The sequence below is a fragment of the Mustelus asterias genome, chromosome 9 (assembly GCF_964213995.1).
Source record: "Mustelus asterias chromosome 9, sMusAst1.hap1.1, whole genome shotgun sequence".
Taxonomy (NCBI): domain Eukaryota; kingdom Metazoa; phylum Chordata; class Chondrichthyes; order Carcharhiniformes; family Triakidae; genus Mustelus; species Mustelus asterias.
In genome coordinates, this window is record NC_135809.1 from 10579616 (window position 1) to 10602353 (window position 22738).

At 47.2% G+C, this 22738-nt stretch overlaps 1 protein-coding gene across 1 annotated transcript in view; it reads left to right on the plus strand.

The window, feature by feature from the left end:
* The first annotated feature begins 358 nt into the window (after window positions 1-358).
* The window catches only part of c9h12orf56 (chromosome 9 C12orf56 homolog), a 65841-nt gene continuing 43461 nt past the window's right edge, over window positions 359-22738 (plus strand). The window contains exons 1-2 of the mRNA XM_078221137.1: window positions 359-708; window positions 22412-22589. Coding sequence (XP_078077263.1) covers window positions 454-708; window positions 22412-22589 — 433 coding nt within the window. The 5' untranslated portion in view covers window positions 359-453. The remainder of the gene's footprint in view (window positions 709-22411; window positions 22590-22738) is intronic.

A 22738-nucleotide genomic window follows, 5' to 3' on the forward strand; every position in this document is an offset into this window, starting at 1 on the left:
AAAACTTGAGGCTTTGGATCCTTTCTGCACTGCGGGGATCCTATGACCGGGCAAACTCAAATCCATTCCTTGCTTGCTCCAAAAAGAAAACCAAACTCAAAATCTAATTCCATGGTTCCCGGTAGAAGAAAAAAGGGAGGATCGAGATCCAAGCTGCCAAACTCTTTAATCAGTCTAATTTAGTGAATGGGTGGTCGGGCGAGGAGGGGGGGGGGCGTGGCCGCGTGGCTGAGCTCGGCTTGCGATTGGCGCTTGTTGCCTTTGTGACGTCACGAGAGGGGTTCCCCCGGGGCGCGCGCCGGACGCGAGTAACAAATTCAAGAAATTGGCAACAACTGAAAGTAGCAATTTCAGGCTGAAGGTGTCAAATCTTCCCCGGCGCGGTGATACCCACCTCCCCCTGTCGCTGACAAGCCAGCCTCAGGGTAACTTTCTGAAAAACAACTGCCTCCCATGGCGAGGAGTGAGCTGGACATACTCCCCCCCAAGCGGCAAGACAAGCTGGACTTCTTCCTCAAGAGACACTTGGAGGAGAGCGTCTTCAACAAGATCCGAATGTACGAGGCATGCATCGTGGTGTCGGAGAGGAAGCAGAAGAAAGCCTTCGAGTATGTCGTTCTGACGGACGAGTGCATCTACTTGACGCAGAACCCACCCAAGACCATCCAGGAGGCGGTCCACCTCAATGATGTCGTTGCAATTGAGCTGGTGAGGCTGTCACTTTTTGTGTCCCTCTTTCTTTTTTAAAGGCGACCGTTCTTGTTGCAATTTCCAAACTTTTGTTTTATTTTGCTGCGATTTTTCCTCTTTCTCTGGAGGGGGGGGGGGGGGTTTGGGATTTGCAATCGACTGTCAGCAAATCGCAGGACTTTCCACTCCACGAATATTCCGTACATGAATGTGGTTCCCCGGGGGCTGTGATCTGGGAAGAGTGTACATAAACATCAGGGCTCTAGCGGTCGGTCGCTTCTCCCATTGCCACGCTTATGCACGCAAAAGCATTCTGCAGACACAAAAGTTAGTAGCTTGCAATGAGAGATTGAAAGACGGTGTGATGGGGGGGAGGGGATACTGAGTATTAATCTTCCAAGGTTTGAAACAAAAATAGGCGTTCAAAGCCACCACACATCATGAAACCAATTTTTCAACCTGAAATTTCATCTCGTCTATTTCCACAGCAGATTACAACTAATTACAGGTGATTACACGTGCTGCATCTCTCGCATGGGGATATACTTTATACAATAACAGAATCTTCTGAAATTCAGAAAAAAAAACAGAAAATGCAGGAAATACTCAGCAGATCAGGCAGCATCTGTGATTAGATTTGATTTATTATTGTCACATGTATTACCATACAGTGAAAAGTATTGTTTCTTGGTGCTTTACAGACAAAACATACCGTAACCTCGAGAAGGAAAAGAGGGTGCAGAATGTAGTGTTACAGTCATAGCTAGGGTGTAGAGAAAGATTAGCTTAATGCGAGGTAGGTCCATTCAAAAGTCTGATGACAGCAGGGAAGAAGCTGTTCTTGAGTCGGTTTGGTACGTGACCTCAGACTTTTGTATCTTTTTCCCGAAGGAAGAAGGTGGAAGAGAGAATGTCCGGGGTGCGTGGGGGTCCTTGATTATGCTGGCTGCTTTGCCGAGGCAGCGGGAAGTGTAGACAGAGTCAATGGATGGGAGGCTGGTTTGCGTGATGAAGAGAGACTGAGTTAAGGAAAGGTCTTGAATCACTCACTGCTGCTTCTCTTCAGGGAGAACTGTATTTCCAACTCTTTCCGTTATATGTGAATATCTTCCAATGCTGCATCAAATCTTGATGTGAACAGAACTCCCACTTACCCGACGAAGGAGCAGCGCTCCGAAAGCTAGTGGCTTTTGCTACCAAATAAACCTGTTGGACTTTAACCTGGTGTTGTGAGACTTCTTACTGCATCAAATCTTAACAGAATAGAGGAGGCCATTCAGTCCATTGTGTGTGTGCTGGCTTGCCTAGCTAACTCTGGAAATCCAGCAGTGAAGCCAGTTATGTCTTTTTCGAGAGTGTTGGCTATGAGGAGAGGTTAAATAAACTAGGATTGTTTTCACTGGAAAGATGGTGGCTGAGGGGAGACCTGATAGAGATCTGCAAAATTATGAGAGGCACAGACAGGGGGGATAGTCGGAGGCTTTTTCCCAGGGTGGAAGTGTCAATTATAAGGGGGAACAGGTTCAAGATGAGAGGGGGAAAGTTTAAGGGAGATGTGCGGGGGAAATTTTTCACACAGAGAGCGGTGGGTGCCTGGAACGCGCTGCCAGAGGAAGTGGTGGAAGCAGGCACATTAACAACATTTAAGATGCATCTGTTACAGTGCAGAAGCAGGCCATTTGGCCCATCGAGTCTGCACTGAGAGCAATCCCACCCTGGCCCTATTCCCTAACCCCTCTTATTTACCCTGACACTGAGGGGCAGTTTAGCATGGCTGGTCCACCTAACCCACACATCTTTAGACTGTGGGAGGAAACCGGAGCACCCGGAGGAAACCCACGCAGACACGGGGAGAACATGCAAACTCCGCACAGACAGTGACCCGAGGCCGGTGAAAGAAGGAAATGTTAGCCTCGTTCTTGTGAACAAAACCCCATTTAATGCCGCTGTTACTTGTTTCTGGTGATTATCCACACAGCTGAGGGACACTTGTGTCGTATGGACTGAAGTAAGCCTGTCAGCCAGACAGGGTAGCAGTGGCAAGCTGCTTACTGAGAGCTGGCTAGACTTTCTGACCAAATGGCAGATTTAGTGCTTTGATTTATTTTCTGGAGCTAATGTGCAAGTTACCAGATTCTTTTAAATTTAAAGTAAACTAATTTAAATGTGGATTACAGGGTTAAAGGTAGGGTTCTGAAGACTGGAGGAACAGAGAGATCTTGGGGTCCATATCCACAGATCTCTGAAGGTTGCCACTCAAGTGGATAGAGCTGTGAAGAAGGCCGGTGTGTTAGCTTTTATTAACAGGGGGTTGGAGTTTAAGAGCCGTGGGGTTATGCTGCAACTGTACAGGACCTTGGTGAGACCACATTTGGAATATTGTGTGCAGTTCTGGTCACCTCACTATAAGAAGGATGTGGAAGCGCTGGAAAGAGTGCAGAGGAGATTTACCAGGATGCTGCCTGGTTTGGAGGGTAGGTCTTATGAGGAAAGGTTGAGGGAGCTAGGGCTGTTCTCTCTGGAGCGGAGGAGGCTGAGGGGAGACTTAATAGAGGTTTATAAAATGATGAAGGGGATAGATAGAGTGAACTTTCAAAGACTATTTCCTCGGGTGGATGGAGCTATTACAAGGGGGCATAACTATAGGGTTCATGGTGGGAGATATAGGAAGGATATCAGAGGTAGGTTCTTTACGCAGAGTGGTTGGTGTGTGGAATGGACTGCCTGCAGTGATAGTGGAGTCAGACACTTTAGGAACATTTAAGCGGTTATTGGATAGGCACATGGAGCACACCAGGATGATAGGGAGTGGGATAGCTTGATCTTGGTTTCAGATAAAGCGCGGCACAACATCGTGGGCCGAAGGGCCTGTTCTGTGCTGTACTGTTCTATGTTCTATAAACCCAACACATTTCACAATCTCAGAGTGACTCAAAGTGTTTTGAAGTGTTGTAATGTACACCCACAAATAGTTGTAAGATAATGACCAGACGCTCCTGTTGGGATGTTAATTGAGGAATCGATATTGACCAGGGCACCGAGGATAACTCTTGCTCTGTGATGCCGTGGGATCATTTACACCTTGAGAGGGCAAACAGGGGACTCGGTCTAATGTCTCATCAGAAATGTGGCATCTCTGACAGAGATGGGAACCTGCAGTTGAGTTTCCTGATGTTTCTGTGTCCCTGCATCCATATCAGGAGTTTGAAGTACAAACTCCCAGGGGCGGCACTGTGACACAGTGGTTGGCACTGCTGCCTCCCAGCGCCAGGGACCCGGGTTCGATTCCCGGCTTGGGTCACTGTCTGTGTGGAGTCTGCACATTCTCCCCGTGTCTGCGTGGGTTTCCTCCGGGTGCTCCGGTTTCCTCCCACAGTCCGAAAGACGTGCTGGTTAGGTGCATTGGCCATGCTAAATTCTCCCTCAGTGTACCTGAACAGGCGCCGGAGTGTGGTGACTGGGGGATTTTCACAGTAACTTCATTGCAGTGTTAATGTAAGCCTACTTGTGACACTAATAAAAAACATGTCCTCTCTCTGTCTGACCCCAAAAAACTCGTAAATAACTTAAACTTAAACAACCAATGGCCTCCGCCTCTGGAAAATACATCAAGAGGGAGGGGGTGGATCCCCCACCCATAGTTGTAATGTAGGAAAATATGGCAGTCAGCTTGTGCATAGCAAGATTCCACAAACAGTAAGCTGATGATGTTTTAGTGAGACTGGTTAAGAGTTAGATATTGATCAGGAGTACAGCTCAATAAATTCAATAAATGCTAAATTCTCCCTCAGTGTACCTGAACAGACACCGGAGTGTGGCGACGAGGGGATTTTCACAGTAACTTCATTGCAGTGTTAATGTAAGCCTACTTGTGACACTAATAAAAAACATGTCCTCTCTCTGTCTGACCCCAAAAAACTCGTAAATAACTTAAACTTAAACAACCAATGGCCTCCGCCTCTGGAAAATACATCAAGAGGGAGGGGGTGGATCCCCCACCCATAGTTGTAATGTAGGAAAATATGGCAGTCAGCTTGTGCACAGCAAGATTCCACAAACAGTAAGCTGATGATGTTTTAGTGAGACTGGTTAAGAGTTAGATATTGATCAGGAGTACAGCTCAATAAATTCAATAAATGCTAAATTCTCCCTCAGTGTACCCAAACAGACACCGGAGTGTGGCGACGAGGGGATTTTCACAGTAACTTCATTGCGGTGTTAATGTAAGCCTACTTGTGACACTAATAAATAAACTTTAAAATTTTTTATTGCCGTGAGTTTACCCTTCTGATGAATCGCACATTGGGCAGCCAGAGTTAGGATAAAACTGAGTGTTTCCAGCATCATAGAGTTTTACAGCACGGAAACAGGCCCTTCGGCCCAACTTGTCCATGCCACCCTTTTGTTTTTTTAAACTCCTAAGCTAATCCCAATTGCCTGCATTTGGCCCATATCCCTCTATACCCATCATACCCATGTAACTGTCTAAATGTTTTTTAAAAGACAAAATTGTACCCACCTCTCCTACCACCTCTGGCAGCTTGTTCCAGACACTCACCACCCTCTGTGTGAAAAAATTGCCCCTCTGGACACTTTTGTATCTCTCCCCTCTCACCTTAAACCTCTAGTTTTAGACTCCCCTACCTTTGGGAAAAGATATTGACTATCTAGCTGATCTGTGCCCCTCATTATTTTATAGACCTCTATAAGATCACCCCTCAGCCTTCTACGCTCCAGAGAAAAAAGTCCCAGTCTATCCAGCCTCTCCTTATAACTCAATCCATCAAGTCCGGGTAGCATCCTAGTAAATCTTTTCTGCACTCTTTCTAGTTTAATAATATCCTTTCTATAATAGGGTGACCAGAACTGTACACAGTATTCCAAGTCTGGCCTTACCAATGTCTTGTACAACTTCAACAAGACGTCCCAACTCCTGTATTCGATGTTCTGACCGATGAAACCAAGCATGCCGAATGCCTTCTTCACCACTCTGTCCACCTGTGACTCTGTCCACTTGTGACTCAGAGCGTCCTCTGCTCTTGTTTCAGATTCCAGCATCCGCAGTGTTCTGCTTATTTTAGTTTCATTCTAGTTGTTTGTTTAAGTGACACATTTCATCAGATCAACAGTACAAGGTGACAAATGTCTGTACGCTGAATCCACACAGGGATTACGGACCCATTAAAGAACTGTTAGAGTACATATTGCTTTTAATTATCAAACCGTTTGCAATTGTAATACTATTGTGCAAACTTTAATGAAATTGTGGAAACAAATTGCCGTAGCGTGGCCCTTTCCCGAGGATGACCCCCTAGAATCGAGATGAGGAGAAACTGTCTACACTTCCCACTGTCTCGCAAAAGCAGGCAGCATAATCAAGGACCCCACGCACCCCGGACATTCTCTCTTCCACCTTCTTCCGTCGGGAAAAAGATACAAAAGTCTGAGGTCACGTACCAACCGACTCAAGAACAGCTTCTTCCCTGCTGCCATCAGACTTTTGAATAGGCTTACCTCATATTAAGTTGATCTTTCTCTACACCCTAGCTATGACTGTAACACTACATTCTGCACTCTCTCCTTTCCTTCTCTATGAACGGTATGCTCTGTCTGCATAGCGCGCAAGAAACAATACTTTTCACTGTATCCCAATACATGTGACAATAATAAATCAAATCAAAGTTTCTTCAGCTAGAGGTGAATCTGTGGAATTCATTGCCACAGAAGGCTGTGGAGGCCGGGTCACTGAGTATATTTAAGACAGAGATTGATAGGTTCTTGATTGGTAAGAGGATCAAAGGTTGTGGGGAAAAGGCGGGAGAATGGGGTTGAGAAATTTATCAGCCATGATTGAATGGCGGGTCAGACTGGATGGACCGAATGGCCTAATTCTGCTCCTATATCTTATGGTCTTATTTTGTCTAAATTTGTTGTAAATATATTATTCTTTATTTGGCAATAAAGCCTTTTATTATTTAAAGCCATATCGAGTCGCCCTCGATCTATTACACAAATGTTCTGCCTTTTGTGTGTTTTTTTAAAGAGTTGAGGAACTCTGAAAGTTTTTTTTGAACCAGGAGCCAGAGAGTGCTTTCACTGACTTGTCCGCTTTGAATAATTGATACCCCCGATCTGCATGTTTACAATTACTGTGAGAGGCAATAAAATTTTAATGCACAACTTGAAGGTCCCCGAGAAACCGAAATTACAACAAAAGGGAAAGTGCGCGAGGGAAAGAGATTGTGACTGGTCCCCCTCACCCCCGGCAGCTTTTCCAGTGGCAGAAGCAGCTCACCATTGGCCACCAGTGGAATCATAGAATCCCGACAGTGCAGAGAGAGGCCATTCGGCCCATCGAGCCTGCACCGACAACAATCCCACCCAGGCCCTATCCCCGTAACCCCACATGACTTCAGCCAGGCTAATGAGGTTGGCTTGCTAGAGTATGAACTACCTGATGAATCCCTCAAACACCTTTTACTGATGTTTTGTTTGCACTTCAGTCCCACGCTCCTGATCTACGGGCACCTGGTGCGGAGAGGGGCGGGTCGGGATGCCGACCTCCTCGTGAACCTGCTCCTGGGCCTGGCGAGACGCGCCATCAATAGGTCCAGGCAGCGGGCGATCGACGGGGCCGTCCATCCCGACTGTCTGCCCCTCTACCGTGGCTACATTCGCGGCCAGGTGTCCCTGGAGAGGGAGCATGCGGTGTCCACGGGCGCGGTTGACGCCTTCCGCGACCGCTGGGCACCGCAGGGGCTGGGGTGTATTATCGACCCCGATAATCACCTTTTGGTTTGACGTTTTAAGTTTCCTTTCGACTTTGATTTTGGTTCGGGCTGTTCCCCCCTTCCTTTTGGGGAGCCGCCCCTTTTATTTTGTCCCTAAGTTAATTTGAGTTCGTTTACTTGATTGGTGCCGAAAGAACTACCTGATGAGTCCTAATTGATGGTTAAATCAGGGAGTCTCATGCTCCCTATTTAAAGCAGGTGTGTCAGACCCTCAGCCTGCATTCAGCAGGGAGCAACTGGAGAGCTGGCTGTGTACAGATGTATGGTGTAAATAAAGTAACTTGGTGACGGGACTTTCGCCTCCATGGAGTTATTACACATATTTACCCTGCTAATCTCCTTGACACTAAAGGACAATTTAGCCAATAGCCAATCCACCTAACCACACGTCTTTCGGACTGTGGGAGGAAACCGGAGCACCCGGAGGAAACCCACACAGGCACGAGGAGAATGTGCAGACTCCGCACAGACAGTGACCCAAGACTGGAATTGAACTTGGGTCCCTGGTGCTGTGAGGCAGCAGTGCTAACCCACTGTGCCGTCGTGCCGCCCCAATCTTCCAGTCCCACCCAAGTCAGTGGCCATTTGCATTATTTGTCAGCCCCGCTACCGGAGAACCTGTTTCTGAGGGGGAAGGGGGCTTTGGCGGGACTGGAAGAGCCCACTGGCAGGAAGGGCTGGGAAATTCAGCCTTGTGTTTATTTTGCCTCTTTCCCAACCTCGTGGCAGCTCAAAAGTCTTCACAGCCAATGCAGTACATGTCTTCTGTGAAGTTCAGTCACCGTTGTGATGTAGGAAACATTGCAATCAATTTGTACACAGCAGGCTCCCACAAACAGCAATGTGATAATGACCAGATAACCTGTCTTTATCGATGTTGATTGAGGGATAAATATTGGCACGGGCACTGAAAACTGCCCTGCCCCATTTTGGAATACCGCCATGGGATTTTCTACACCCGCCCGAGAGGGCAAACAGGGTCTCAGCGTAACCTCTCTTCCGAAAGGTGGGACCTCCAAGGATGCTGCAGTCTTGCATTACTGCATTGGAGCATTAGCCTAGATCTTTGTGCTTAAGTCTTTGGCATGGGACTAGAATCCGCAGTCTTCTGCTCTGAGTGCCACACAGCTGAGCTAGAGGCCAGGACATACTGGCACTGGAGGGGGTGCAGAGGAGATTCACGAGGTTGATTCCGGAGTTGCGAGGGTTGGCTTATGAAGAGAGACTGAGTAGACTGGGACTATACTCGTTGGAATTCAGAAGAATAAGGGGCAATCTTATTGAAACATATAAGATTAAATTTTTTAAAAGGCCACTGTGAGAAGGTAAAGGTAAGAGTTTTATACATTTTTTTCAAATAATTTAATTGGTGCTCGAAATGTCAGTCAGTGGGGTTAAGTGCTGCACTTGTGAGATGTGGGAGATCCGTGATACTTCCAGGGTCTCGGGTGACTATGTCTGCAGGAAGTGCACCCAATTGCAGCTCCTTACAGACCGCATGGATAGATTGGAGCAGCAGCTGGATGCACTTAGGAGCATGAAGGAGGCGCAAAGCGTCATAGACAGGAGCTTTAGAGACATGGTCACACCAAAGGTGCAGGCAGATAGATGGGTGACCGCCAGAAGGGTCAGGCAGTCAGTGCAGGAATCCCCTGTGGTCATCCCCCTCTCTAACAAGTATACTGTTTTGTATACTGTTGGGGGAGATGGGCTATCAGGGGATACCAGCAGCAGCAGCCAAAGCAGTGGCACCACGGCTAACTCTGTTGTTAAGCAGGGAGGGACAAAGAGGACTAGAGCAATAGTTAGAGAAGACTCTATGGTTAGGGGTACAGATAGGCGCTTCTGAGGACAAGACAGAGACTCCAGGATGGTATGTTGCCTCCCTGGTGCCAGGGTCCAGGATGTCTCTGAACGGACAGAAAGCATTCTGATGGGAGAGGGTGAATAGCCAGAGGTCGTGGTACATATTGGTACTAACGGCATAGGTAGGAAGAGTGATGAGGTCCTGCAGCAGCAGTTTAGGGAGTTCGGTAGAAAGTTAAAAAGCAGGACCTCTAGGGTTGTAATCTCAGGATTACTCCCTGTGCCACATGCTAGTGAGGCCAGGAATAGGAAGATAGTGCAGCTCAACACGTGGCTAAACAGCTGGTGTAGGAGGGAGGGTTTCAGATATCTGGACCATTGGGATCTCTTCCGGGGCAGATGGGACCTGTACAAGAAGGACAGGTTGCATCTAAACTGGAGGGGCACAAATGTTCTGGCCGGGAGGTTTGCTAGTGTCACACGGGAGGATTTAAACTAGTTTGGCGGGGGGTGGGAATCAAAGCAAAGGTGAATTAGCTGAAGGGGAACCAGAGAGTAGGGCCAGTGAGACTCAGAGAAACAGCAGGCAGGGTGGGATTGCTAATCAGAGAGGGTCTGGTGGACTGAAGTGCATTTGTTTCAATGCGAGAAGTGTAACAGGTAAGACAGATGAACTTAGAGCTTGGATTAGTACTAGGAACAACGATGTTGTTGCCATTACAGAGACTTGGTTAAGGGAAGGACAGGATTGGCGGCTTAACATTCCAGGATACAGATGTTTCAGGCGGGATAGAGGGGGATGTAAAAGGGGTGGGGGAGTTGCACTACTGGTTAAGGAGAACATCGCAGCTGCACTCCAGGAGGACACCTCGGAGGGCTCATACAGCGAGGCAATATGGGGGGTAGAGCTCAGGAATAGGAAAGGTGTAGTCACAATGTTGGGGGTTTACTATAGGCCGCCCAACTGCCAGCGGGAGATTGAGGAACAGATATGTAGGCAGATTTTGGCAAGGTGTAAAAGTAACAGGGCTGTTGTGGTGGGAGATTTTAATTTCCCCTATATTGACTGGGACTCACTTAGTGCTAGGGGCGTGGATGGGGCAGAGTTTGTAAGGAGCATCCAGGAGGGCTTCTTGAAACAGTATGTAGCTAGTCCAACTAGGGAAGGGGCCATACTGGACCTGGTATTGGGGAATGAGCCCGGCCAGGTGGTCGATGCTTCAGTAGGGGAGCAGTTTGGGAACAGTGACCACAATTCAGTAAGCTTTAAGGTACTGATGGATAAAGATAAGTGTAGTCCTCAAGTTAAGGTGCTAAATTGGGGGAAGGCTAATTACAACAATATTAGGCAGGAATTGAAGAATGTAGATTGGGAGCAGATGTTTGAGGGCAAATCAACATCTGGCATGTGGGAGGCTTTCAAGTGTAAGTTGATAGGGATTCAGGACTGGCACATTCCTGTAAGGATGAAGGATAAGTATGGCAAGTTTTGGGAACCTTGGATAACGAGAGATATTGTGAGCCGAGTCAAAGAGAAAAAGGAAGCATTTGTCAAAGCTAGGAGGCTGGGAACACACGAAGCAAGTGTGGAATAAAAGGAAAGTAGAAAGAAACTTAAGCAAGGAGTAAGGAGGGCTAAAAGGGGTCATGGAAAAAGCATTGGCCAGCAGGATTAAGGAAAATCCCAAGGCTTTTTATACATATGTAAAGAGCAAAAGGGTAGCCAGGGAGAGAGTTGGCCCACTCAAGGACAAGGGAGGGAATCTATGCGTGGAGCCAGAGGAAATGGGTGAGGTATTAAATGAGTACTTTGCGTCAGTATTCACCAAAGAAAAGGACTTGGTGGATGATGAGTCATTGGAAGGGTGTGTAGATAGTTTGAGTCATGTTAAGATCAAAAAGGAGGAGGTATTGGGGTTCTTGAGAAACATTAAGGTAGACAAATCCCCAGGGCCTGATGGGATGTACCCCAAAATACTGGCTCGGTCAAAGAAGACAGAGGATAGCAGTGGAAGGGTGCGTTTCTGAATGGAGGGCTGTGACAAGTGGTGCTCCTCGGATCAGTGCTGGGACCTTTGCTGTTTGTAATATATATAAATGATTTGGAGGAAAATGTAACTGGATTGATTAGTAAGTTTGCGGACGACACAAAGGTTGGTGGATTTGCGGATAGCGATGAGGACCATCAAAGGATACAGCAGGATATAGATCAGTTGGAGACTTGGGCAGAGAGATGGCAGATGGAGTTTAATCCGGACAAATGTGAGGTAATGCATTTTGGAAGGTCTAATACAGATAGGAAATATACAGTAAATGGCAGAACCCTTAGGAGTATTGATAGGCAAAGGGATCTGGGTGTACAGGTACACAGGTCACTGAAAGTGGCAACGCAGGTGGAGAAGGTAGTCAAGAAGGCATACGGCATGCTTGCCTTTATCGGCCGGGGCATTGAGTTTAAAAATTGGCAAGTCACGTTGCAGCTTTATAGAACCTTAGTCAGTCCGCACTTGGAATATTGCGTTCAATTCTGGTCGCCACACTACCAGAAGGATGTGGAGGCTTTAGAGAGGGTACAGAAAAGATTTACCAGGATGTTGCCTGGTATGGAGGGCATTGGCTATGAGGAGAGATTGGAGAAACTTGGTTTGTTCTCACTGGAGCGACGGAGGTTGAGGGGAGACCTGATACAAGTCCACAAGATTATGAGAGGCATGGACAGAGTGGATAGTCAGAAGCTTTTTGCCAGGGTGGAAGAGTCAATTACTCGGGGGCATAGGTTTAAGGTGCGAGGGGCAAGGTTTAAAGGAGATGTACGAGGCAGATTTTTTACACAGAGGGTGGTGGGTGCCTGGAACTCGTTTCTGGGAGGGGTAGTGGAAGCGGATACGGTAGTGAGTTTTAAGGGGCGTCTTGACAAGTACATGATTAGGATGGGAATAGAGGGATATGGTCCCCGGAAGGGTAGGGGGTTTTAGTTAAGTCGGGCAGCATGGTCGGTGCAGGCTTGGAGGGCCGAAGGGCCTGTTCCTGTGCTGTAATTTTCTTTGTTCTTTATTATGAAGGCAATAGATAAGAAAGAAGCAGAGAGGTTGTTTCCATTGTCGGGTGAAAGTAGAACTAGGGGGCATGGCCACAAAATAAGGGGGAGCATATTTAGGACTGAGTTGAGAGAAACGTCTTCACCCAAAGGGTTGTGAATCTGTGGAATTCTCTGCCCAGTGAAGCGGTTGAGGCTACCTCATTGAATGTTTTTAAGGCAAGGATAGATAAATTTTTGAACAGTAAAGGAATTAAGGGTTATGGTGAGCGGGCGGGTAAGTGGAGCTGAAAAGATCAGCCATGATCTTATTGAATGGCGGAGCAGGCTCGAGGGGTCAGATGGCCCACTCCTGCTCCTAGTTCTTATGCTCAGAGTGTAAACATGAGTAGAGCTTGGGCTGGAGCTGAGGGAGGGTCACAAGGATACTGTCACAGTGAGCAGGTCGCTTACGCTTGTAGTTCATTTCAATAGAAATATGAAATGCAGTGAGAAGACCTGTTGCTGAGTGTCTCTGAAAGCCTGTGTTTACGTACAAAAAAGCATTTCTTAAATGCACTTCCAGAGTGAAATAACCAGCAAATGGCCAGCAGTCCTCAGCCTGGTTATGTATTTCAATTGATATTCACCGAATACAAGTGCCTCCTTTTGTGAAGCTAGTGCGGTAGAAAGTAGGAAATGAGTGTGCAGGGCGCTGTTTCTGGGCACCCATTCTATTCCAACCTTAATTTATTCCCATTTGCGCATAATTACTTCTTTTTGTTTGGTATCACTGATCTATGATATGTTAATCGGTAAAGAAAAGGTGGATTACTCAATAATGTAAGTGCAGTTGTATCCATTTCCTCACTTTTTGTTCCCGGATATTTTAAGCCTTAGCGATATTTCCGACGTTTCGAAGAATAAAGGAAGTTAGTAATGTTAAATCTCACTTGAATTATTTTGCCTTTACAATCGCCATGATGGCAGCAGTTAAACAATCTCAAACCACTCAACTTCTTTTAAAAAAAAGCTATCACGGATTTGGTACAGCGCAGAAAAGACCATTCGGCCCACTCTCCACAAATGAACAGTCTATTTAGTGCCATGCTCCCACCTTCTCTCCCTGGCTCTCCCTACACATTCTCCCTCGTCAGTTAACAGTCTAATTCCCTTTTGGACACAACACAACAAATAGGAGCAGGATTAGGCCACCAGGTCCTTCGAGCTCCTCCCCCCCCCCCCCCCCCCCCCCCCCACCACATCTTCATCTGTCACAGTTTACCCTCTGATTTCAGCTTCTCTGCCGTTTGGCCATTCACACCTTCTATTCTCTCTATGGGCTGCCATAGTTTTTGTGGCTATGACTCATCTCTCATTCCCTCCCCCTGCAGTATAAATATCTCCCACTTTCTATGCCGTTTAGCTTCGATAAAGGGTCATCTGGACTCGAAACGTCAGCTCTTTTCTCTCCTTACAGAGGCTGCCGGACCTGCTGAGATTTTCCAGCGTTTTCTCTTTTGGTTTCAGATTCCAGCATCTGCAGTAATTTGTTTTTAGGCCTTCAAGCCTGTCCCCGCCATTCAACACAATCCTGGCTGATCTATGCCGGCCTCAGCTCCTTTTCTGGGCCCTTTCCCCATCACCCTATCACATATTTATCCACCTCCGCTTTAAATATTTCTAATGATCCAGCCTCCAGCACCCTTTGGGGCAGAGAATTCCAGAGATTCACCACCCTCTGCCAGAAGAAATTTCTACACACCTCAGTTTTAAATAACCGGCCCTTTATCTTGTAGCGATGTCCCCATGTACGAGACTCTCCCATTAGTGAAAATATCTCACCATCTACCCTGTCACGCCCCCTCAGCATCTTATATGTTTGAATAAGGTCACCCCTCACTCTTCTAAAATCCAAGGAATACAGACCCAGACTATTTAGTCTCTCTTGCTAGGCCAACCCTCTCATCCCAGGAGTTAGCCTGGTGAATCTTCTTTGGATTGCCTCCAATGTTACTAGGTGAGGGGACCAAAACTATATGCAGTATTCCAGGTGAGATCTCACCAACACCCTGTAGAATTGCAACAAACCCTCCCTATTTTTAAACTCCAATCCCTTTGCAATAAAGGTCAAAACGCCATTTGCTTCTTCACTACTTGTTGGATCTGCTTGCTAGCTTTAGCAATTCATGCAGTGGAACACGGAGGTTCCTCTGTATTTCACTCACCTGCAGTCTCTCTCCATTTGGATAATAATCTGACTTTTGATTCCTCCTGCCGAAGTGCTTGACTCATACTGGTCTGACAATGCCTCAGTTGAACCTGCTTCCTCCATACGCTCAGGCAGTGCGTTCCTCTCCTTAACCGTTGGCTGCATGGAATGTTTTTGTCTCGTAAAGCTTTTGCTTCTTTTGCAAATTATTTTAAATCTGTGCCCTCTTGTTCTTGGTCCTTTTACGAGCAGGAACTGTTTCTCCTCAGCCAATCTGTCCAGCCCCCTCATGATTTTGAACATCTCTGTCAAATCTCTTCTCGGCCTTCTTTGCTCCAATGAAAACAGTTCCAGCCTCTCCAATCTATCCATATGACTGAAGTTCCTCGCCCCTGGAATCACTCGTGACTCTCTTTCGCACTCTCTCCGATGTGTTCACATCTTTACTAAAGTGTGACGCCCAGAACTGGAGACGGTACCCCAGCTGAGACCGAACCGGTGCCTCACACACCTCCTTGCTGTTGTACCCTATGCCCCTATTAATAAAGCCTAGGATTCTGTCTGCTTTATTAACCATTCTTCCCTCAACCTGTTCTACCACCTTCACTACCAGAAAGAATGCTTTCTATGGTGCATCTGTAAGAGTTGGTGAGAGTTGTAGCTGACATGCCAAATTTCCTTAGTCCTCTGAGAAAATAGGGGCATTGGTGGGCTTTCTTAACTATAGTGTCAGCATGGGGGGACCAGGACAGGTTGTTGGTGATCTGGACACCTAGAAACTTGAAGCTCTCGATCCTTTCTACTTCATCCTCATTGATGTAGACAGGGGCATGTTCTCCTTTACGCTTCCTGAAGTCAATGACAATCTCCTTTGTTTTGTTGACATTGAGGGAGAGATTATTGTTGCTGCAGCAGTTCACCAGATTCTCTATCTCATTCCTGTACTCTGTCTCGTCATTGTTTGAGATCCGACCCACTACGGTGGTGTCGTCAGAAAATTTGAAAATCGAGTTGGAGGGGAATTTGGCCACACAGTCATCGGTGTATAAGGAGTATAGTAGGGGGCTGAAGACACAGCCTTGTGGGGCACTGGTGTTGAGGATGATCGTGGAGGAGGTGTTGTTGCCTATCCTTACTGATTGTGGTCTGTAGGTTAGGAAGTTCAGGATCCAGTCACAGAGGGAGGAGCCTAAGCCCAGGCCTTGGAGTTCGGAGATGAGTTTCATTGGAATAATAGTGTTGAAGGCTGAGCTGTCGTCAATACATAGGAATTTGAGGCAATAAATAGGAGTCTGTGTCCTGTGCCCTGTACACCATGATCAAGGTCATTTCCTCTAGCCTTCCCTCTTCCTTCAGGTGCTGGGTCCGAAGACGGCACTAGCAAACATGGACTTCCATTGGATTGGTCCATGATTCTGCTTGGCAAAGTCCTTGGCAAAGTTTGCCGTTGCCTTCTGCAGTCTGGCTGACCAGGAAACTGTTCCATTCTTACCGCCTGCCTTCGGGTGTATTGGAAGCCTGATAATCAACCGGTTTGGCTGCATTGTGAAGACTCCTTCCATGGCCAGCAAGTCCCTAAGTGGGAGTGGAACCCAGAGCTTCTGGACTAGAGGCAGAGTTGGTATCACTGCGCCACAAGAGCTCCGCACTAATCTCTCCACGTAACTGAAATCTTCCTAAGTAAAGTTGAGTGCTATAACAATGTGAAAACCAAATGTTTTCTGTTGTGTCAATTTTTATATTTCTATTAATTGATGAGGTGTGGGCATTGCTGGCCAGGACATCATTTACACAGGGTGGTAGTGAGATGTGAGTGATGATACTGTGTTTTAAGAAATATATTTGTGTCATGTTTCTTGTGCAGGACTTTTTTTGTCGTCAGTTCTATGTATCGGTGCCACTTTGTTTATAGAGTCAGAGTCAGAGTCATAGAGGTTTACAGCATGGAAACAGGCCCTTGGGCCCAACTTGTCCATGCCGCCCTTTTTTTATAAACCCCTAAGCTAATCCCAATTGCCCGCATTTGGCCCATATCCCTCTATACCCATCTTACCCATGTAACTATCTAAATGCTCTTTAAAAAACAAAATTGTACCCGCCTCTACTACTACCTCTGGCAGCTTATTCCAGACACTCACCACCCTCTGTGTGAAAAAATTGTCCCTCTGGACCCTTTTGTATCTCTCCCCTTTTACTGTGTACAGTTCTGGTCACCCTATTACAGAAAGGATATCATTAAACTAGAAAGAGTGCAGAAGAGATTTACTAGGATGCTACCGGGACTTTAGTTTATCTCATGAATAATATTTATACATGTCCTCCTTTGTTCTATTTCTTTCATTTACCATTTGAATTCAGCCATTCACACAGCTGCTGCATGAAAGAAAGGATGTGCATGTTTCCGAAAGCAGGCGAGGTTTTAAATGCTCAGGAGGAATTTGAAAACATGCTTTGATATCAATATCAGGCAGATAATCTGGCTTCATTTGCTTTAATCTTTTCTGGTTAACAAGCCATGCTCCAAACTTAGAGATAGGATATATGCGCATTTAGAGCTGAATAATCTCATTAGCGATAGACAGCATGGTTTTGTACGGGGGAGGTCACAAATTTGGTTGAGTTTTTTGAGGAGGTGACAAAAACGATTGACGAGGGAAGGGCCGTGGATGTCGTCTATATGGATTTTAGTAAAGCACTTGACAAGGTCCCTCATGGCAGGCTGGTGCAAAAGGTTAAATCTCACGGGATAAAAGGTGAGCGAGCTAGATGGGTGGAGAACTGGTTTAGCCATAGAAGACAGAGGGTAAGAGTGGAGGGGTCTTTTTCCGGTTGGAGGTCTGTGACTAGTGGTGTTCCGCAGGGCTCTGTACTTGGACCTCTGCTGTTTGTGATATATATAAATGATTTGGAGGAAGATGTAGCTGGTGTGATCAGTAAGTTTGCGGACGACACAAAGATTGCTGGAGTTGCGGATAGTGATGAACATTGTCAGAGAATACAGCAGGATATAAGATAGGCTGGAACATTGGGCGGAGAATTGGCAGATGGAATTTAATTCAGATAAATGCGAAGTGATGCATTTTGATAGATCTAATGTAAGGGGGAGCTATACAATAAATGGCAGAACCATCAGGAGTATAGACACACAGAGGGACCTGGGTGTACAAGTCCACAGATCCTTAAAGATGGCAGCACTGGTGGAGAGGGTGGTCAAGAAGGCATATGGCATGCTTGCCTTTATTGGACGGGGCATAGAATATAAAAGTTGGCATATGATGTTGCAGCTGTATAGAACGTTGGTTAGGCCACATTTGGAATACTGTGTCCAGTTCTGGTCGCCACACTACCAGAAGGACGTGGAGGCTTTGGAGAGAGTACAGAAAAGGTTTACCAGGATGTTGCCTGGTATGGAGGGTCTTGGCTATGAGGAGAGATTGGGTAAACTGGAGTTGTTCTCCCTGGAAAGATGGAGGATGAGGGACGACCTAATAGAGGTGTATAAAATTATGAAGGGCATAGATAGGGTGAACAGTGGGAAGCTTTTTCCCAGGTCAGAGGTGACGAACACAAGGGGTCATGGGTTCAAGGTGAGGGGGGCAAGGTTCAACACAGATGTCAGGGGGACGTATTTTACACAGAGGGTGGTGGGGGCTTGGAATGCACTGCCAAGCAAGGTGATTGAGGCGGACACGCTGGGATCGTTTAAGACTTATCTAGATAGCCACATGAACAGATTGGGAATAGAGGGATACAAACGAATGGCCTAGTTGGACACATGAGCGGCGCAGGCTTGGAGGGCCGAAGGGCCTGTTCCTGTTCTGTATTGTTCTTTGTTCTTTGTTTGTTCTTTGTTCAGTTCTCATTCAAGATTAAAAGCAGAACTTGCTGGAAAATCACTTGGCAGGTCTGGCAACATCTAAGGAGAGAGAAGGCATAGAGGGATATGGACCAAACGCGGGCAATTGAGACTAGCTTAGTGGTTAAAAAAAGGGTGGCATGGACAAGCTGGGCCGAAGGGCCTGTTTCTATGCTGTAAACCTCTATGACTCGATGACCCCATGAGCAAAGTTGACATTTCAGGTCAATCACCTTCTTGTGCTTGAACTGGAAAAGGTGAGAGATGTAACGGGGGATTGGCAGGATAGGGAATGGCGGGATGAGGAATGGCAGGATGAGGAATGGCGGGGTAGGGGGAATGGCAAGATAGGGAATGGCGGGATGGGGAATGGCAGGATAGGGAAAGGCAGGATAGGGAAAGGCAGGATGGTGAATGGCGGAATAGGGAATGGCGGGGTGGGGAATGGCAGGGTGGAGAATGATGGGAATGAGGTATGTTGGGGTTGGGAATGGGGAATGTCAGGGTTGGGAATGGTGGGATGGGGAATGTCGGGGTTGGGAATGGGGGGTTGGTAATGGGGAATGTCGGGGTGGGGAATGGCAGTGTGTGCGGGTTTAGTGCGGCCTGTGTAGGAAGGAGGTTGGCGGGGATGGGGGTGGGGGGGTGGGGGGGGGGGGGGGGGGGGCGGTGGTAAACACTGTCTCTAACTTCCTCCAGCTTGGATTCTGCCGTCTCCAGCATTTCCAGCTCACTCTGTTCTTATTTTCAATTCCCAGCGTCTACGACAGGATTTTGATCTTTGGCCCAATTCAAGTTTTCTTGGACGGATGGTGGGGTGAAAGTGCCAAGCCTTAAGTGGTAGAAAACAAACCTTTGTTCTGTTTATTTTGTTTCAGTGATAATTAACAACACTGAGTCTGGCTGACGGACTGGGTTGAGAATTTGATCAGACTGGCAGGTTTCCGAATCTGATGAATATGCCTTTCAGTCTGAGCACCTTGTCTGGAAAGCTCGATTCAATGAGGCATAAATACCAACTCCATGCTTCCTTACTTTATTTCCAATCCAGCAAAGTTTCGATGCTTTAACTGATGGTGTTAAGCTGGTGATGGTGCAAAAAGCAGCATTCTTTACTGTCCATCACTGCCAGCCTGTACTAACGAGCTCATGATTCTTATCTGTGACTGATTTGAACAGGAAACACACAAGACAAGAAAGATTCCGAGTTAGTTCCTGTGGGAGAGAGCCTTGCAGGAGAGGGGAACAGACTGGTTCGCAAGCCCAAGTCGCAGCTCTCTCACTTACTTAATATTCAGAATGAGCTTGTTCACTCTGTATCCAGTTTACCAATTCACCCTCTGTCCAGATAAAACTCTTGCTCTGAACACGATGTTTCATGAGGCAATGGAACGTTCCAGAAATGGCACTTTCCTAATGTTAATGCCTGACTATAAATGAGAAGAATCCAAACACTTTTGCCACTCTACGTGGAGTTTATTTTTTTGGAACTCTTAAGATGGCACAGAATAGTTGGTAAGTATGTTGAGGCAAAGGATCTTATTCCACCCAGCAAGGGAGCACCTTTGCCAAACTTGCCAAATTCAAAGAATGCGCTTTATCCCATAGTATTCTCCCCACCCCCCCTCACCACGCAACCATCATGGTGACCCAATCCCCCCTCCCCTGCCTCGCAGTCTCTGCACGCAGCCTCCTTCACAAACCCTGGCTCCACCCATAAGACCATAAGACATAGGAGCAGAATTAGGCCACTCGGCCCATCGAGTCTGCTCCGCCATTCAATCATGGCTGATATTTTTCTCAGCCCCATTCTCCTGCCTTTTCCCCATAACCCCTGATCCCCTTATTAATCAAGAACCTATCCATCTCTGTCTTAAAGACACTCAATGACCCGACCTCCACAGCCTTCTGCGGCAAAGAGTTCCACAGATTCACCACTCTCTGGCTGAAGAAATTCCTCCTCAACCCAACCCAATACATGCACAACCCCACCCCCCAATCAATGGTCACCCCCCCCCCCCCACATGAGGGTGCAACCCAAGGACCCATCCCAGCAGTGCTAGCCTGGTGGTGCCAGATTGGCAGTGCCAGGTTAGTGGTGCCAGGTCAGCAGTGCCAAGTTGGCGGTGCCAGGTTGGCAGTGCCAGGGCACTTCCTATCCATGTCCCTCAGCACCCGGGGGCTAAATTCACCTCCGCAACCCCGGCATGGTCATCGCCATAATTCACACCGCGGCGTGGCATCCCACCACCAGGGGGAGGCAATCAACGTGGCTGGATGTTACGGTGTAAAGCCATTCAATAACATTAGAATGTGTTGACATGAACGCAAATCATATTCACGGCCAAAATCACATCACCGGTGGGTGGGGGGAGAAGATCATGTTCTGAAATCACACCAGTGCAAACCCCATTACCGCCCCCTCATATGATTTTGGGGCCACGGTGAATCCCCGGTGAACGGGCCAGTTAAATTCCGCCCTGTGTTCTTTAAGGAGCTAAGCCTCAGACGTAGAGGGATGTTGCCTTAACAACTGGCCGCTGCAGTCAGAATGTTACACATGGTATCCAGTCTGACACCCCAGTGCAGTGCTGAGGGAGTGCTGCACTGGCAGAGGTACCGTCTTTCTGATCACATGTCAATCCGGCCTCTCGGTAAAATATCCCATTGCATTATTTGAAAGAACGGTGCGGCTTCTCCCCTCAACCCCTGCGTCCTGGCCAATATTTAATCCTCACCCCAAAAACAGTGAACCTGCTCATTATATCATTGTGGGAGCTTGCTGTGCTTAAAGTGGCTGCCGCGTTTCCTGTATTGTACATTTCATAAGGTACTTTGTCGGCAGTAAAACATTTTGGGACATCCTGGGGGTGTTGAAGGATGCTATATCAATGCAAGTTTTTCTTTTATGAATTCTGACAAAAGGGGTTTATTTCTGCAAATGTTAACCTGTTTGTTTTCTCTGCCGGGGTTGTGTTTGGAGAACCTGACATGTTACATGGAAGTTACATGGGGCGGCTCAGTGGGTTAGCACTGCTGCCTCACAGCGCCAGGGACCCGGGTTTGATTCCCGGCTTGGGTCACTGTCTGTGCGGAGTCTGCTCGTTCTCCCCGTGTCTGTGTGGGTTTCCTCCGAGTGATCCGGTTTCCTCCCACAGTCCGAAAGATGTGCAGGTTAGGTGGATTGGCCGTGCTAAATTCTCCCTCAGTGAGCCTGAACAGGCGCCGGAGTGTGGCGACTGGGGGATTTTCACAATAACTTCATTGCAGTGTTAATGTAAGCCTACTTGTGACACTAATAAATGAACTTAAAGCACAGAAACAGGCCCAGATGGTATGTGGATTTGTGCTGCACATGCCTCTTAATACATCCCACCCTATTTAGATATTTTCCTATTCCTTCCTCCCTCATATTCATACTCAGTAGGCCAGTTTTTATATATATATTTGGATGTGGGCGTCGCTGGCTGGCATCTATTGTCCATCCCTAATTGCGCTTCACCTGAATGGATTGCAAGGCCATTTCAGGGGGCATTATAGGGTCAACCAATGTTCTGTGGGCCAGAGCAGGTAAGGTTGGCAGATTTCCTTCCCTAAAAGACATCAGTGAACCAGATGTGTGTTTGCAACAATCGACATCATTAGATTTTTAATTCCAGATTTGTTTACTGAATTCAAATTTCACCATCCGCCTTGGTGGGATTTGAACCCAGGTTCCCAGAGGATTACCCTGGGTCGCTGGATTACCAGCCCAGTGACCGTACCACGACTCCACCGCCTCCCCTTGGAAAATTGTTGAAGAGGGATTATTGCTTCACTAAGGAATTAAAAATAATGGTGAATTTTTCGGCCGTCCACGGCCCGTTGCAGGTGAGGATGGGAATTTGGAACTCAGCCAAATCTCTGTTCGCTGCAGCGGGACCGGAGAATCCCACCGGCACGAATGGCTGGAAAATTCCGGCCAACACCACTGCTCATTAAACAATAAAGTAGATCAGCGCGAATGATTTTCTCACTGGTATAACCTTTTATACTTCTAGGTCGACGATTATCCGGACTTTCTGAGCGGACAAGATCGTGAGTCGGCGCAGCACATCCGCATCGTTTATATTTCACGGACAGAGAAGAAACATCACAAGATCCAAGTTAGCCGCAATAAATATTTACCTGCCCTCATTAGCGGCAGACGGAAATTTGGTGCCCTTGCCCAGGAGGAAGGTACGTTGTAATAGTCACTCCGAATGGATACTGCCGTGATTAACCCTCCTGTACCTGGCACATTTGAGCACACTGGGCCCTGCAGGACCCAACAGCACCGAGTGCGAGAATATCTCATTGTTAAAATTACACTTTTAAAGTATCCTTTT